The 17,742-nt window shown below is 35.0% G+C and overlaps 1 protein-coding gene across 1 annotated transcript in view; it reads left to right on the top strand.

Moving 5' to 3' along the window:
• The window catches only part of LOC108594659 (Krueppel-like factor luna), a 39,750-nt gene extending 24,001 nt beyond the window's left edge, over positions 1-15,749 (top strand). The window contains 5 exon segments of the mRNA XM_033295087.1: positions 9,468-10,670; positions 10,672-10,720; positions 10,723-10,794; positions 11,959-12,105; positions 15,201-15,749. Of these exon segments, the coding sequence (XP_033150978.1) occupies positions 9,468-10,670; positions 10,672-10,720; positions 10,723-10,794; positions 11,959-12,105; positions 15,201-15,376 (1,647 nt within the window). The 3' untranslated portion in view covers positions 15,377-15,749.
• Positions 15,750-17,742: the final 1,993 nt, after the last annotated feature.

Genomic DNA, 17,742 nt, shown 5'->3' with positions numbered 1-17,742 from the left:
TATAATAAATATTTTAAATGAAATGTTGTTAAAAAGAAAAATAAATAGCAATATATCGACGCATTTCAATATATCATATGTCAAAAAACCAAATTTTACAGTAGAGCGTTTTTAATGATTTATTTCTGGTATAGCCTTGAGCAAAATCAAAGAAGTAACACATTGTATCTTTATAACTATAGGGAATATCATTCTAATATTTATCCAGATGAAAAGTAATTGACTTTAAAACAAGTTTGCATCAAAATCTGAATTTCCATAAAAAGCGACATACGATAATTTCCCGGAAATGCGTTGATATATACGGAGTGTTCAAATTTTCTCAATAAATGTTGCATCTGCTTAACCCGATTATATAAATTTGTTTATTTAATTTGAAATTCTTTGAAAAATCGATCGAAAAATTAAAACTGCTTTAAAATATTTAACATTAAAAAGATTATTATATGAGAAAAATGTTCTTGTTTTATCCAATCCAACATTAATTTCATATATAATTCCAATCCAATTAATTGCTATTAAGGCATAAACAAATAAGAAGCGCATTCAAATAATCAACACACCAAATAATGATCAATCCAAAAATCAAGGCTCTTTATAAAACTGTTGATTTTTTTTTTGTTAAGTTTCAAATATTTAACACCAGCAGAAATTATTATATGCATTGCAGCTTTTGCGTGATCATCATAGTTCTTAATTATAATAAATATTTAACATAAAATGTTGTTGAAAAAAAAAAATCAATAGCAAAGTATATAAATTTATTTATTAAAATTTTTTTTACAAATGTTTGAGCTGTTTATATAAATATTTGAATATAATTTGAAATTCTGCCTTAAAATATTTAACATTAAAAATATTATTGTATGCCAAAAATGTTCTGCTTTTATCCATAGTACATTGCAGCTTTTACTTGATCATCATACTTCCTAATTATAATAAATATTTAAAATGAGATGTTGTTGAAAAGAAAAAGAAATTGCAAATTATAGAAATTTATATATTTGGAGTGTTACAAATTATTCCAACAAATGTTTGAGCTGTTTAACTGCTTTAACTAAATTTGTGCTTTAAAATATTCAACATTAAAAAGCTTGTTATATGCCACAATTTGCAGCTGTTTATCCATAGTACATTGCAGCTTTTATTTAATTCCCAGCGCTTACTGTTAGCTTAACAACGTTTAAACTCATTCGTATAGATAATGTAATTTTTGTAAGTCTTCATGCGTTCGCTTGCTCTGGCAAACCCAAAAAGTTGATGCTTTAATTCTCAGTTGGGCCTGTGCGTAGCCCTAGTCGTAGCTGTAGCGTAGCCCTTTGTTGCCTGCTAATTGAATAAAAACTTGCATTTACTTCAAATTGCGTGTGCGGCGCACTGAGAAAAGTGAAAACTTTAACAACTTACAGTAATTGCAATACACGCACACACACACGCACACATATTTTAGGACAGGTGGAAAATGTTATGGTAATTATCTTATCTTAATTAGCATGTTGTTGCAAAATTTTCATTGTGAACGCATTAAGCTCAACTCAACTCACAGTTGTAAATGCCACACAGCCTGCCACAAAACGAAACGAAAAATTTGTTGCTGTTGCTGTTGTTGCAGCTGTAGCTGTGTGGCAGAACTAACCGCACAGAGGGCAATTGTCATTGTCGTTGTTTACTTTTTATTACTACTAGTTGCTCAGTCTGTCGCTCAGTCGCTCAGTTCGGTCCGTCTGCTGTTGATTTTCTATGCTCAATGATTTTACGTGCGGGTTCGGAGCAACGAAAAGTGTTTACAATTTTTGCAGTCTATGGTGTCGCACATTTTGTGGCGAGAGTTCAGGCCATAAATGAAATGTGGCAACAACAACAACAGCAACCACATTGACACAAACGTAATTTGGTTGTGAGTGTGAGTGGGGCGCATAACAATTGTTTACGGCATTTACTTCGATGCCATATGTGCGGCTGCAACTAAACTCAAATTAACTGTTTTAAGCGTAAACAATTATGCTGCGTTCTATTGTTGTTGTTGTTGTTATGCTCAAAAGCTTACTCAAATGTTAATTAAGATGCTTATCTGGCTGGCAAATTGTTATGCGGCCCCATCTGCTTTTATTATTAGACATGCGAGAGCAACAACAACAACAACAACAACAACAATAATTGCGTTCAACTAACATTACAAGCGAATTACAAGCAGCAAAATGTCGAGAAAATTGTGCCTCAAATCAGGCCAGAGATGTTTGTCGTTTGCTTACGCCGATGGCTCTCTGGGTGATAGCACAACAGCAACAAAAAAAAAGCAAAGGCAAGTTGGAGTGGGTGGTTGGGTTGGTAGCAAGGCCAACAACGCCCGCAGTCAAACGGTCAAAATGACTGCCAAAGTGTACATTAAAGTTTTATTGGCCTCGGCCTATTGAGGGCATCCGAAAAATGAGTCCGAGTCCCTGCGCCAAAAGCTCGCCGCGTTTTTAATTTCCACAGCAATTTTTTTTGCAACATCCTTTTCAATTCCGTTTTTATTTGGACGTTTCGGTTTCGGTTGTTGCTGCTGCTGCTTTCATCCATCCAGTCCATCCAGTCATCCATCCCCTTGGCCCGTTTTAATTGCTAATATCCGCTTTTGATTAAGCCAACTTCCTTTACAAATTTATAATGCAAACAGTGCGTTTTATTTTTGTATTTTTTGTGCTCCACTGTTTACATTATTTATGCATTAATATATAATTTGTGCATGTTTATATTGAAATATAATACATGAGTATGTATTGTGCATAATTTATGGCCTGACCTTTGGGTCAAAGGTTTTCATTGACTTTAAATTTAACAACAGCTTAGATGAAGTTCAAAATATAACTATTTTTAAATATATTAAATAATCTTTTGCAAAATGAATTATTTTAGCGACTAAAGCAATATATATAAATTTAATTTTTAATATTATTAATTGAATATTTTTTTTATCAATATTTGTTTAGGTTTGTATACATTTTTTGTTGTTTTTTTAATACGTTTAATTACGCATAAAGTAGCTCGAAGTCAAGTGAAACTTTTGTATGCAAATTATTATGCAAAATAAATATAAAAATACAAATAAATTTCAAATATTGTAGTACCTAAACTACTAAAAAATGTGTAAATAAATATTTTATTGCATTTTATTATTTTCACATATTAGTGCTCAATTTCTTATTGATTTTTATCTGCAATCTAAAATATTTTTGTAGACTTTTTGCAGCTTTCGCTTACAATTTGAAACAACTAAATGTTGCGTAGAGCAATAAAAATATATTTTTATGTTTATTATTTTGAGCATTATGTTGGGGGGGGGGTTATGTCAAATTGGTTCAACACGCCTTGCTATGGCTTCGTCTTTGACTTCGACTTGTGACTTCGGGGAGCAGAGCCAAAGCAACAGGCAACAAGGCAAAAGCAATAAGACAAGCAAAAGAAATTTGATACTGAAACAAAGGCAAGTTATGCAGAATACACATATGTGCATATATATATATCCATATATAACTTTGAGTATGTTTAGGCTGCGCTTATCATAATCTAAGCAATATGCAGCAAACCCTAAAAGTTGTTTAAAAGCACACTATAAATATTTTGTAAGCCCCATGTTATCATAAAAAAAAATAAACAAATTGACTTTGGGGCACACACAGACACAAACAAAGGCCTACAGTTTAAACCTTGTTTTTTGTCTGGCATATAATCAACTTAAATTTGGTCTAAAAGCAGACACACGCACATAAAAAACATAAAATTACATTGAGTTGAGGCCAGGCCACAAAATAGTCGCAGCAGTGAGTGAAAGAGAGAGAGAGAGAGAGAGAGAGAGCAATGTTAAAGTATGTTAAATTTATTTATTATCATTGTCAGCGCCATCATTTGCGCAAAGTGCCATTTAAGCAGCAGCAGTGGCAGTGGCAGCAACAACAACAAACAAGGCGGCAACATGCCACAAAATAACAAAACGAAGCGTAAAGCGTAAAAGGCAAAGGCAAAGGCAACACTTGCTCCGCTCGCTGACTGCTACGGCTTTTTTTGTTTGGAGTATGCGCCGCTGCTGCTGTTGCTAATAACATCAAGTTCAAAGCTAATGGCGAGGGCGGTGTGAAAGATCTGAAAATCAGTGCCAAGCACAACTTCCTGAGTTGAAGTGGGTGGGAGTGGGAGACGCATTACATAATCGAATGGCTTCGAGAGCGTACAAAATGCATGCAGCAAGTGCTAAAACTGTTTGTGTAGTCAGCGCCAGCAAAGAAGAAGCAGCGGCAAACAAACTGCAGAGACACACACACACTAACGCACACTCGAGTGTGTGTGTGTGTGAGGTTTTGGGGGTTGCTCTGACGGGAAATAATGTACGCATTAATTCCTCATTTAAATTCAGCGACGCGTACGACGCATTAGTTTGCCAGCCACCCAACAATAGCGGCAGCCCTCGCTGCTGTCTCTTTCGCTCTGTCTCTGTTTTCGTAGCTGTTGTAAGTGTTTCGTAGCATACTTTTGTGCGTTGGTTGTGCTTTAAGTGCTCCGCTCGATTGCTTAAAAGCAAAATTCCGTTGCCGCGCGCGCGCGCCAAAGCGAAAGTGATCAACGTCAATGCGTTTCAGCTGCTGCCTGCCACTGTAAACTACTTATGTGGCAAGTTGCTGGCGCTCACTTGAACTTCTTTAGCATAGCGCCTGAATTTATGCAACAGCTTGAAGTCTGTTTTGCACTTTAAGCAACAAAGCGCTAGCGATTCAACTAAATCAATGCACTGCTAGTTGCTGTAATGTATCTCTTTGTGTGTGTGTGTGTGTGTGTGTGCAACTGATTTTGTCTCAATAATTCAATTATCCTGCTGCGCTTGGCTGCAATCAACAACAACAACAACAACGGCAACGGCAACGACTTGTGTCTGGCTTATTGTTATTGCCAAATCAAGTGACTTAAGAGCCATGTTGTCGCCACTGCACTACAGTCGCCTCGCCCTCACAGCTCACACAGCTGGCATTGTTCTAAGCACTCACTTAGCTCACAGTCAGATAAGCAGCAACAGCAACACACACAGTTGGGTGTAAATTGCAAGCAATTGTCGCAAGTAATAGCCAAACAATACAACGATATATTTCTCTTTATATGTTTATATAGCTTAAAGATTATTATTGCTGCCCTGTCTCATAATTTGCGCTTAAGTGGCAATTTACTAAAAATGCTGACAACCCCATGTATGTTAGTCTAATTCAATTTTATTTTGTTCATTAAAACTTTGGGCTTCGTTCGTTCGTTCGGTGCCCAAAGGATTCAGCAAAGAAATTACTCGACAAGCCGAAAAAAAAGCTTGTGCCCCAAAACGCGCTCGCACTGAAATTATGGCTCATTAAATGACACAATGCGGCAAAAAGGATACACACACACACAGAGAGAGTCACGTACGCTTTTCGGCATCTTAGCAGCTGTGCCTGCTGCTGCTGCTGCTGCTGTCTGGCTAAAAACCACAGACCAGAGTCAGAGTAGCCGTCGACTGTCGTCTAATGTCTTTCTAATACACACACACATGTCTCACTTGGCTCACACTCTCTATAGCTGTGTCCTTTAGATATATTTGCGGTTGTACACAGCAAGCAGAAATTGAAACGTTGGGGTTTTCAGCTTTGCAGCTATCAAATAATTTCATTTCAAATTAAACACACACATATTTTAGTTTAATAGCAGCAACTGAATTTAAAACTAGGAAAATGCAAGTTTTGGTTATATAAATAATTTAGAATATTTTTACAGCTGATACTTTGCTTAATTTCCACTTTCTATTGCTACTTTGTAAATGTTACAAATATAAAATTATATACAAATATTTCCTAAAAATAAAATATTCAATAAATTTCTATAATATTATACTTGTAAATTTTTATATTTACTTATATTTATTTAATTAAAAAAAATAGCAAATAAATGTGCTTTCTATGCATATATTAATTTTTATAGTATAGAATAAATTTATTTATTATTTGGTAATATATTTGGTTATTCATTTTTGTATTAATTAACATATTTTTGGTTTTTTTTTTAACCTATAGATTAGCAAATATTATTTTATAAAATAAATAAATTATAATATAAACATGCAGATTTATGTGTTTTCTATGCATATATTTATTTTTATTTTTTAGCATAGAATACTTTGTATATTTATTAATATGTCCATACCCACACTTTCTCGCTGTGTAGCAAGTGGCAACTTAAGGGCGGCACAGTGGGCATAACGCCTGCGGCTTTTGCTGTATATCGAAGATATTTTGACGCAGTAACTTTTATTTCATTTTTGCCTTTGGTTTAACTACCATTGCGTCTTTTTCAATTACGAACGTAATTAAATATATTTAGCTGTGTTGTGTGTTGTGTCGCTCGCTGCCTATTAAGCTGGCTAAGCCTGCGAATCCTGCTCGAAGCCTTGCGAAGCTTTAAACACATACATAAAATATTTGCTGGCAGCAAATCCCTTTTAGCTTTGTGTGATTGACAAGCAAATAATTCTCAGTTGAATACAGAATTTAGACTTGAGTTTGCTATTAAACAAAAAGCACTTGAGCTATATATACATGTGTACTTGTAAATCGGCCACGCTGTTGATGATGATAAATCCTTAAAAAAAAAGTAAAGTAAAGTAAAGCATTGCTCGACGCTGCTTGTGGTGGTGTGAGCTTAAATGTTTTGGCCATGAATCATATGCTTAGTGTCATATATTTGGCAATTAGAGTCTCTGTGTTTGAGAGTTTTCTATTATGCTCTGGCATACAAATTTATGCGCACCAAAAGTATTTCGCACTTACGGACAGTTACAAAACAGAAGAGGAAAATACGATAACGTCACGTCACATAAATTTCTATTAGATATAAATGAGTATTGCCAAAAGTTTTGGCCAAAAGCAGCAAAAAAAACTTTTCGCTTTTGGGTGAGAAATGTTGTTAGCGTTTGCTGATTATTTCTTATGTGAATGCGACTCTAGCCTAGGCTAGTAAATAAATACAGCAACTTCATAGATAAAAGACACGTTTGACTATTTTTTAAGTGTTATTTATTGTTGGTCGCTTTAAAAGTTTAGCTTTCAGACTAATTGCTTGCGCTGTTCGCTCGGGCTCAATCCTTAGCCCAATCGACTAGGTGTCCTTGTAATCGATTGGCAAACATACGCAAAGGCCACACAGTACACATCAATCAGGCAGCCGAGTCAGAGTCAGAGCTAGCGCCAGCTCAGGCGTAACGCCAAAAGACTTTTTCAACTACAAACTGTGAGCGCAGCGCGCGCGCGCGTCACGTTGGCAATTTATACATGTTCTGCTATATGGCAGTGCTCACTGTAGCTGTAAGCCAAGTGATTTGTTTGCCAGTGCACAAGTCATAATTCAAGCCGTAAACTGCTTTATCAGCTGGCATAGCTATAGCATAGCATATATGTTTAATCTGACTGCTTGCTTAGTTCTTTAACTATACCCTGCAGCACCAGTGCAGGAGCTACTTACAGAGCCAAGCAGCTTTACTTACGCTAACTAGTGCCTTTTTGAACTAGACTAGAGTATGAACTACTTACTGGGTAAGCAGCTCTACTTACATCAAGTAAAGTAACATTTTTTAAACTAGCAGTTGGTTCTGTTAGTAGCTGAGCAATTAGACAAACAGCTCTACTTACTTAAAATCGGTTGTAGTTCGTAGCTGTTGAAATAACTACTTACTGGGGAACCACTTTGACTTATTTCAGCTTTACTTATTATAACTTTTAAGTATTTAAATTCGTAGCTAGTGAAAGCACTACTTACTGGGTAACCAGCTCTACTTTTACTACTTATAATAAGTAATGAATTATAAATTGGGAAGTAGTTCGTAGCTAGTGAAATAACTACTTACTAGGCAACCACTTTGACTTATTTCAGCTTTACTAACTTTTAACTAAGTATTAAAATTTGTAGCTACACTACTTACTGGGTAAGCAGCTCTACTTTTATTACTTATACTAAGTAATGAATTATAAATTTGGAATTAATTCGTAGCTGGTGAAATAACTACTTACTAGGTAACCACGTTTTCTTATTATAGTTTTACTAACTTTACGAGCGCTACTTACTTTGCTTATACTAAGTAATGTATAAATGAATTCGTAGCTAGTAAAAAACTTACTACTTACTAGGCAACAACTTTTACTTAATATAACCTAAAGGTATTTAAATGGGGCAGTAGTTCGTAGATAGTGGAAGCACTGCTTACTAGGTAATCAATGCTAATTACTTTACTTATACTAAGTAATGAATCATAAACTGGGAAGTAGTTCGTAGCTGGTGAAATAACTATATACTAGGCAACAATTATTACTTATTATAACTTATAAGTATATAAATTAGTTCGTAGCTACTGATAGATCTGCTTACTAGGTAACGAGCGCTACTTACTTTGCTTATACTAACTAATGAATTATAAACTGGCAAGTTAAATAACCACTTACCAAATAACCAAGTCTACATACTTCAACTGAAGGGTAACTACCCTCAGCAATATATTTGATATCTTAGCATTAGATCGTAGCTGGTAGCCAACCACTTCAGGCTACTTTGCTTACCCCAAATAATGTATTTTATAGTAGTTCTTAGGTGGTGAAAGAACTACTTACTAGGTAACCAAATTTACTTATTTCAGCTATTATTTATTATAACTTAAAAGTATTTAAATTGCTTACTAGTTAACCAATGCTACTTAAGTAACCACTTACTAAACTCTACATACTTCAGATACCCTTTTTGTAACCAAAACTAATGTATTTTATAGTAGTTGCTAACTGCTGAAAGAACTACTTACTAGGTAACCATGTCTACATACTTTACTTTGCCCACAGCAATTGTCTTTTAACAATTAATTTATTTGTATAAAATATGCAGCAAGTAAAGTCAAGTACCCAACATAGTTATAGGGTAACTAGTTCCAGCGCCACCAATTGACAACTTTCACTACTGCAGGGCTGTTATTATTAAAAATTCTTGCATAGCAATATTTTTTGTTTATAGTATTTATTTTTAATTTAAACTACATTGCTTTGTAGTCTGTGCGCTCTCGCTCTCTTTCACTCGTTCGCTGGGGGTTCATAAATAATAGTCTGATTTTTATCTCTTTTTGCTTTGCTCTTTTACCTCAACATTGATTCATTATAAATAGCATTTGCTATTGTTGCTGCTGCTGCTGCTGCTGTTGCTGCTGTTGCTGGCTTAGCTCATAAATCGCACACGCTGCTTGCTTCAAAGATTTATATGTTGCAATAAGCTTGAATAAGCAGCTCTAAGCTGGGTGGCATGCCACATAGCAGCAGCAGCAGCAAGACACACACACTTGTGTCTCTAATTTGTTGCTGCCTCATTAAATTGCCGTTATATTTTATATATGCTCAAGCTATTTGATATGCTTTATTTGATTTTGTTCGCCTTTGTTTCATTTGCAGACGTGCTACGAGCTGGAGCAATATCTGCGGGATGAGCCCAATTTGCAGAATTACAAGAAGATGCATCCGGATCTGGATACGGCCTGGAATATATTCTCAACCGCTCCCGCTCGCTTGCTCGAAGAGCTTAAGATTAAGAGTAGCCTAGATGCCATATCGACCACATCCTCTGTCTCGTCCAACTGCTCGGGCATTTCGTGGGACAGCAGCGCCAGCCAGACGCAGCTGCTCAGCTGCGCGGTGCGCGTCAAGCAGGAGCATCTGGATGAGGACGACGAGGATCTGATGCCGCACGCTCTTGTTGCCTGTGATGATAAGTTGGGCGCTCTCTTCGCAGCGCCATCCTCAGCCATATCACCCAATCCTAGCATTAGCAGTGCCGGCAATATCACACCCACCAGCAACAGCAGCAGCAGCCACAGCAGCAGCAGCAGCAACACGAGTCGCAGCAGCTGTCTGAGCAGCTTTAAGAGCAACTGCAACACCATAACATTGAGCTCGGCCAGTGGCACGGCGCCGGCCATAAAGGTGCGCGTGTTGCACGCCAAGACGACGCAGCGGCAACAGTTGCAGCTGCAGCCGGGTCAGGGGCAAGGTCATGTGCATGACTTTTTGCTGCCCACGCTGACGCCGCCCTCCTCGCCCGAGTCCAGCCTGCGCAACAGTCAAACGTATGTGCAACAAGCCGTTGCACAGCAACTGCCACTCAAAGTTGAAGCCTGCGAGCTGGCAACACTTGTGCAGCAGCAGCAGCAGCAACCAACAACAGCAATGCTGCTGTCAAGCGGCTATAAGCATGCAACCAATCTGCAGCTGCAGCAGCAGCAGCAACAATTGGCCATGCAACACTTGAGCATAACGCCGCAGGCGTTGAGCTCAGCCAGCAATGCCAGCAACAGCAGCAGCAACAACAACAACAGCAGCAGCAGCAGTAGCAACAATAGCTCCTTAACTAGCAACAACAACAACAACAACAATAGCAGCAGCAATAGTAGTGCTGATAAGACTGCAACGGGGAGTCAGCAGCAGCAACCACACCACAGCAACATTCCGCGCAGCACCATCGTACGCTTAACCACAGCCAATGGCAAACCGGGCAGCGCCGGCATCAGCCTGGCACGCGTCATCCAAATGCAAAACAATGGCAATGCCAATGTTGCTGCTGTGCTCAACGCTGCGGCTGTCAATAGCAGCAGCAATACACAACAACAACAACAACAGCAGCAACAACAGCAGCAACAACAGCAGCAGCAGCATCAGCAACAGCTAACGCCACAAATTATTGCCGTGGTTACGGCTACAGCACGTCCTGAAAAATCAGCAACTGGTAAGTGTTTGTTTACACCCGAACAATGCAATTATTTGTAAGATTACTTTTATTTGCAACTGTAGCGCGCACAATGAATTGTGAATTCAAGTCAAGCTTAACAACAATGTAGCTAAAGATTGCTAGCGAACTAAAAAAGATTTAAAGCTGTTTGAAATTTTAATTTAGTTTGAATTTACTGCAATGAATTTACTTAATTTAAAGTTGAGTTTATTGTTTTCATTTGAATTAATTTTTGCTTAACAACAATGAGTTTATTCTTTCAGTTCTCATTTTCATTGCATAATTTATTTTTATTTAATGCAACAATAATTTATTTTCATTTGAATTATTTGCTAATTCAATTTTTGCTGTCATTTACATTGAATGATTTCTTTTTAAATTAATTCAACATTAAAATAATTTATTTTTATTTGAATTCATTTTTTGCCAAGCAATAATAAGATTTTATGCTTTATGTGTCATTTACATTGAATGATTTCTTTTTAAATTAATTCAACATTAAAATTTATTTTTATTTGAACTAATTTTTTTATAGTCAACAACTTTTATTCAAAAAGAATTTATGCTTTTAGCTCTCATTGAATAATTTTTTTTTTAAATTTATGCAACATCAAAATAATTTATCATTATTATTTTTTAGTTTCCTAAAATACAGAAATCAAGCATTGAATGAATTTTATTACATCTATGCATTTTTCTATTTTAATTTTGTACAAAGAACTTTTTGTTCACATGTCGTATACTTAATATTTATGTAGCAGTTTATTAAGCTGTCGTTAGCTTTTATTTATAATGCGGCATACATTTTTTATTTATTTTTAATACGCTTAGTAAGCAAAGCTGCTCTTCATTTTTATCAAGGCAAAATTTACTTACAAGTCGTATACTTAATATGTATGCATATGCATTGATAGCTTATGTTGCAGTATGAAATACATTTTAGCTACTTGTGGCTTTGACTTAAAGTTTTCTTTGGCCTTACTAAGAATTATTTTTACATATTTGCAATTAACAACTCAATCCATAAGCACAGTCGTATACTTAATATTTATGCAGCTATTTAATAGCTTAAATTTCGAATGCAGCTTGCACTGCTTGCTAATTTTTTCACTTGCTGATTTACGCACACTAATCTAATCTTTTATTTATTACTATTTATAGCCTCTTCCAAAAATCATCACCTGCGCCAGCATCACAGCGATCACAGCCCGGACGCGAAACGTCGGATACACAAGTGCCAATTTCTCGGTTGCAAAAAGGTCTACACCAAAAGCTCACATTTGAAAGCACACCAAAGAACGCACACAGGTAATATATACACTATATATATACACTATATAAACTGTATGCTACGACATAACGGACAGTCTATAATAATAGGCTCATTAGGCAGCACACAAATGTCATTGAAACTGCGGCTGGCAAACAAAGAGAAAAAAGTCAAAATTGTACATGTTCAACTGACAGTCACACTCGCTGAGCAGCGCAGCGCAGCGCAGCTCTTGGCGCAGTTCCCCAACATAAATCAGAGTCGTCTCTCCCGGATTGCAAAAAAAAAAAAATTAACGAACGAGAAAATTTGGTTATACCAGCAACATAACATCACAAGGGCGTTGTTCCGTTGTCGTGGACAGGCATGTTGACACAGGGTCCAGTTGTCCATTGTTGTCACTGTATGTGTGCGTGTGTGTGCGAATGTGTGTGTGTAGGCATATTTCACAAAACTATGCAAATGTGTGATGGGCAGCGAAGCCTCAAACATCTCGGCCCACACTCTCGCCCTAAAATTTCAATAAAAACCGCATAATTCACAAACTATGAAATATTGGTCAACAGCAAAACTATGTAAATGAGCAAATACAGTTGTTTTAATTGTTAATTTATTGCTCAAATATGCAAACATTTTTAGCATATAATTTTATGGCAAATTGCAATGCATTGATTTTGTAGCTTAGCCTCAAAAGCTTTTAAATAATCATTTAATTTTCAGCACAAAATCATTTAGAAATATGCAGCATTAGCTTGTTCGATTTAGAAGCTATTAAACAAACTTTGCTTGGCATAAACTTTATTTATATTCTAATTTATAAAGCGTTTAGTTGCCATTGTACACAAATCTGCTAGTCTCATTAAAATAGCCACAATATAAATTGACCAAATATTTTTTTGAAACAGTTTGTTGCGTTTTAATCAGCTGCATGCTGTGGAACAGTTGCATATGCATAAAGCAGCCACAATGAATGAATGTTGTTGGTTTTGTTTTTTTTTTAAATATAAATTGAATGTTTGAATGTATTTTCTGCTGCTTAAATAGTTTTGAAACTAATGAATTAATCCAATTGCTTATATTCTTAACATAACTTTATGCACATCTGTTTAGAAGTTGTTGAAAATTAAGCAAGAAATGCAAATTTTGATTAGTTAGAATTTGAAAAATAAAATATTCACACGCTTATAGTAGAAAAATCTATCAAATTCAAGCTAAGCCTGCTGTGCTGATTTTCAATGCTTAAGTTTTCTTCAATAATTTTCAATTATTAATTTTAAGTAACATTATAGGGCTTAGGCCTCACTCATTATTTGTGAACAAAAAAAAAACTATAAAGCAAAAACAATCATTAACAAAAATTTCTATTGTTTTGTTTGAATTTATCGAAAAATAAAAAGAAACAAAATCTTTGGTGCCTCATACAACAAAATATTAAAAGTTAAGCTTATTAAGCTACTGGCTTCATACTATATTTATAAAGGTTCAATCCTTTTAATTTTCAATATTTCCTCAAGATTTTAATTGTTATCTGTTATAATAAAAGGAACATTGATTACAGTAGCTTCTAATTCTGGACTAAATGTAAAACTCGTTTCAAACTTAGTAAGCTACGACTTCTAGCATTATTTCATATCTGTATAATCAAGTCATTAAGCTACAATGCACATATTTTTAATTAAGCAAGCTATTGAATTCAACACATTTCACTCTAAATTTCAATAAAGCTGCTCGCATAACTTTGTTTGAATTCTACTCGATTTTGCTTTAGCATAAGCTACTCTTCAGTAAATGCAAAGAGACATCTTTGGAAATTGTTGCCAATTTGTGTTGGCCATAAAATGCACTCTAAATGCAAAAAAGGCGAAAAGCAGCAGCAGCAGCAGCAGCAGCAAATGTTTCTATCAACAGTAATTATGCAGAAAGTTATAGCAGATCCTATTGCTTAATGTGAAATTGAGCACGGCAAGGAAATATCGCACATTTCCGTGCACATTAAGTCCTGAGCTATTTGTACATGTGCATACATATTTAAGCTACTGTCTGTTTGCCAGCCGCCTCTCTCTCTCTCTCTATAGCTGTGTGTGTGTGTGTTTTTCACACAGCTTTATGCACTTTTCTTTGCTGTCGTCGTCTTTTCCGGCCAAGCTCGACTCTCGACTACATTTTTAGCAGCAGCAGCGGCAGCAGCGTTGATGGCAACGGCGGCAATTTCCTGCCGCCAGCGACTGTTGTTTGTCTTTAAAACTCAAATAATTTTCGCCAGTTTTTCACATTCTGTATGCTGTGTATATTTTTTTTTTCATCTCTCACTCGCTTGTGTTTCACTCTTTGGCATTGCCCTGGCTGCTTGCCTGTTTTTCCACAATGCTGTTATCCACACTTTGCGCATTTTTAGGTTTTGATGCCTGTGTGTGTGTGTGTGTGTAAAAATTACAACTACGCTTTTGGTCTTTCTTTCGGTTGGGCAAGCTGTGTGTGTGTGTGTGTGCTCGCTCCCAGCCCTGCAACTGATGCTGCTGCCCTTTCGGGCTGCTGCTGCTTCTGCTGCTGACTTTTGTTGCTTTGGCTCGCTCTCTGCTCATCCTTTGAGATGCCTTGATACGCATGAAAAATGTTGGCAAAGGCATCTGCATTTTGGCAGCTCAACAATTGTTGTTGTTGTTTTTTTTTAGTGTTTTAATTTCGTGCTGTTGTTCACTTTTTCATTTTTAATTGTCTTGAATGCTGTTTGTGCGTTTACAATTTTTTTCATTTGCTGTTTGTTTTTTAACGCGTATTTAAGTTGGGCCGAAGCAGAAGATAATGTAAATAAATTTTGGTCGAGGCTAACTTAATGCTAATTTAAGCAAAATTAAATAATAAAGCAATTATGTTGATAATATCTAAGCGTTTTTTTATGCCAGTGTAGCACCACTGTGCGCCAGTGTAAACTTACGCCAAAAACTTTTCTCATTTCTTTTACCAATTTTTGCCATTTTCCTCAGTTTCATTTCATTTCATTTTGTTGCTACGCATATTTATGAGCTCAGCGCTCTTTCTGTGTGTGTGTGTGTGTGTGTGTGTGTGTGTGTTACCGCTAGAACTAGCTGCAATACTTTATTTATGCTCACTACGTTTGCTACTCTGATTACAGGTGAGAAGCCATACAAGTGCTCCTGGGAGGGCTGCGAGTGGCGCTTTGCGCGCAGCGATGAACTCACACGACATTATCGCAAACATACCGGAGCTAAGCCCTTCAAATGCCGCAACTGCGATCGCTGCTTTTCACGCTCCGATCATCTGGCTCTGCACATGAAGCGTCACATGTAAAGTCAGTTGGCGTTTGGACTAAACATCACAAGAAAGTAAATCAAAGTAAGAGTAAGAAAGTTATCACACAGCTTTTGCTTGTAACATTCACATTTGACATTGAACTATAATTCATATAGTTAATGAGAAAACCAACAACAGCAACAACAACAAACTTCGTGTTTCAGTGCCGTAATAATATTTTGTTAGTTTATTACAATTGTAATTTTCCCCCATATGCATTCGCAAAGGCATTTAAAAAATGTAGAACAAATATTGTAAAGTTTACCAAAGCTAAGATCTACTTGTAGTAAAATCGTAAGACACAAAACACACATTTAAAACAAAACAAACATACGAATCGTAATTAGCCATAACACACACACACACACACACACATATACAAGTGCAAGTGCAAGTGCAAGTTGTATGCAATTAATTATAATTTATTTTTTGCTACATTAAACAACAAAAAAAATGTAAACACTGCCAAAACAAAAAGTAAAAAAAAATTATATATATATTACTGAGCGTAATTCTAATTAACTAGATTTAAGCTATGTACTAGTAGCTGCGGTGCAACAAAATACAAACATAAACAAAAGGAAAAAGTAAATGAAAAGAAAGAAAAAAAAAACACAAGTGCAAAATATGTTTTAAACAACTAATTAAACTGCTTATAAATGTACGTATGTATTTTTTAATTATTTTTAATGTTATGTATATCGTAACGTCGTGTGTATTTAAGTATATCTAATAGTTCTGTTGATATAACTTGGTGTTGCTGACAGCGCCAAGTTCAAGATATTTACAAATGCTTTTATTATTATTGGCGAAACAAAATTTATTGATATTTCTTTTATTGAAAAGCAATTATTCTTAGCATTTATTCTATATATTATTATTCCAAATATGTTTAATTTTTTTTGTATGCAGCACTTTTGAGTGTTTCGAAAGTATTACGAAATTTTATGCGTTCTTAAAGCCATTGTTTTTAATTTTGATTGAACAGCAACAACAACTGAAAAAAAAAAACAACAACAACATTCTTATGTGCCTCATTAAGTTTTAAAGTGTTTTGTATTGCTTAATATTAATTTAATAACACATTATCGATTTCTTCTAACTAACTGAACAAGCTTAATATAAAAATCTCTTGATAATTGTAGCTAATGTCTCTATATACTACTATATGTATGCTTCGATGTATTTTTAATTTCATTTTATATAATGTGTGCTAATATTTTTATTGCCCTCTCTTTTTTATGCAAATTTTTGTATTGTGTAAACTATATTTTTGCATTTTGTTTACAAACTTCATTATTTTTATAAATAAATGTAAAATTTACATAATCGATGTTTTCATTTCTCTGATTTTGATTTACTTATAGCAATAAAATCAAATATATCTAACAGTTGGTGTACCACAACTTTTATATATAAAAAAAAAGTTGACATAAGTCATAAATTTGGTTGTCAAAATTGCGGGTCTGCAATATAATATTAATATATTAAAGATTTTCGGGAACACAGCTGCTGAGGATGGTTACAAGAAATGAGTGCACAGCCTTCCAGTCTAATCCTTTTGGCTTCCAATGTGAAATTGACCCAAGCAACACCCAACTATGTGTATATGTTAACAATTTAAATACAATACTGAACAAATATGTGTACGATGTGTCAAAAATGTTTCAATCAACAACTCTATTTAACTAAAAAAATCAAAACGAAAACTCAAAATGAAATATTTTATATATAAAAACCTTTAAATTAAATATAAACAAATTACGCAGTGAACAAACAAACGCTGTTAGGATCAACAAATGAAATTGAACCTATGTGCATGATTTTTTTATGAAATAATTTTCAAACATTTAACAATGTACATTGAAAAGGATCAAAAAAAAAAAAAATTACTATATTGTGTTGTAAAAAAAAAAAGTAAATTGAAAGAAAAGACTGGTCAACGAGGTGTTCCGCGTTTTTGCAAATATTGCAACAAAAATAAAAAAAATATATAAAAAAAAGTAAATGAATCCCCAAGGCTACACCATGTTTTAATGTACATGTCACTAAGAATATATAGTATACTCGAAATATTTTTTTAGCGTGTTGCTAAACTGCTACAAAATCCTAAAGAAAAGAAAAAAATATAGAAAGAAAAAAAAAGAAAAATCGATGCATGGACTAAATAAGTTTATATCGTATGTAAGAATGTCGTTAAAGTTTAAACTGTGGCGCTTGCATGGAAAATATAATTTGTTTTATTTGATTTATTTGCAAGGCCTGCAAATGTCAGCTACTAACAGAAAGAAAACAAAAAGCAAAAAACAAAGCAAAACTAAACTATTGTCATACGTAAGCAATGCGTAATTAAAAATAAATAA

Source organism: Drosophila busckii, chromosome 2R, assembly GCF_011750605.1.
Source record: "Drosophila busckii strain San Diego stock center, stock number 13000-0081.31 chromosome 2R, ASM1175060v1, whole genome shotgun sequence".
In the NCBI taxonomy this organism is placed as follows: domain Eukaryota; kingdom Metazoa; phylum Arthropoda; class Insecta; order Diptera; family Drosophilidae; genus Drosophila; species Drosophila busckii.
This window is presented reverse-complemented; position numbering and strand designations above follow the sequence as displayed.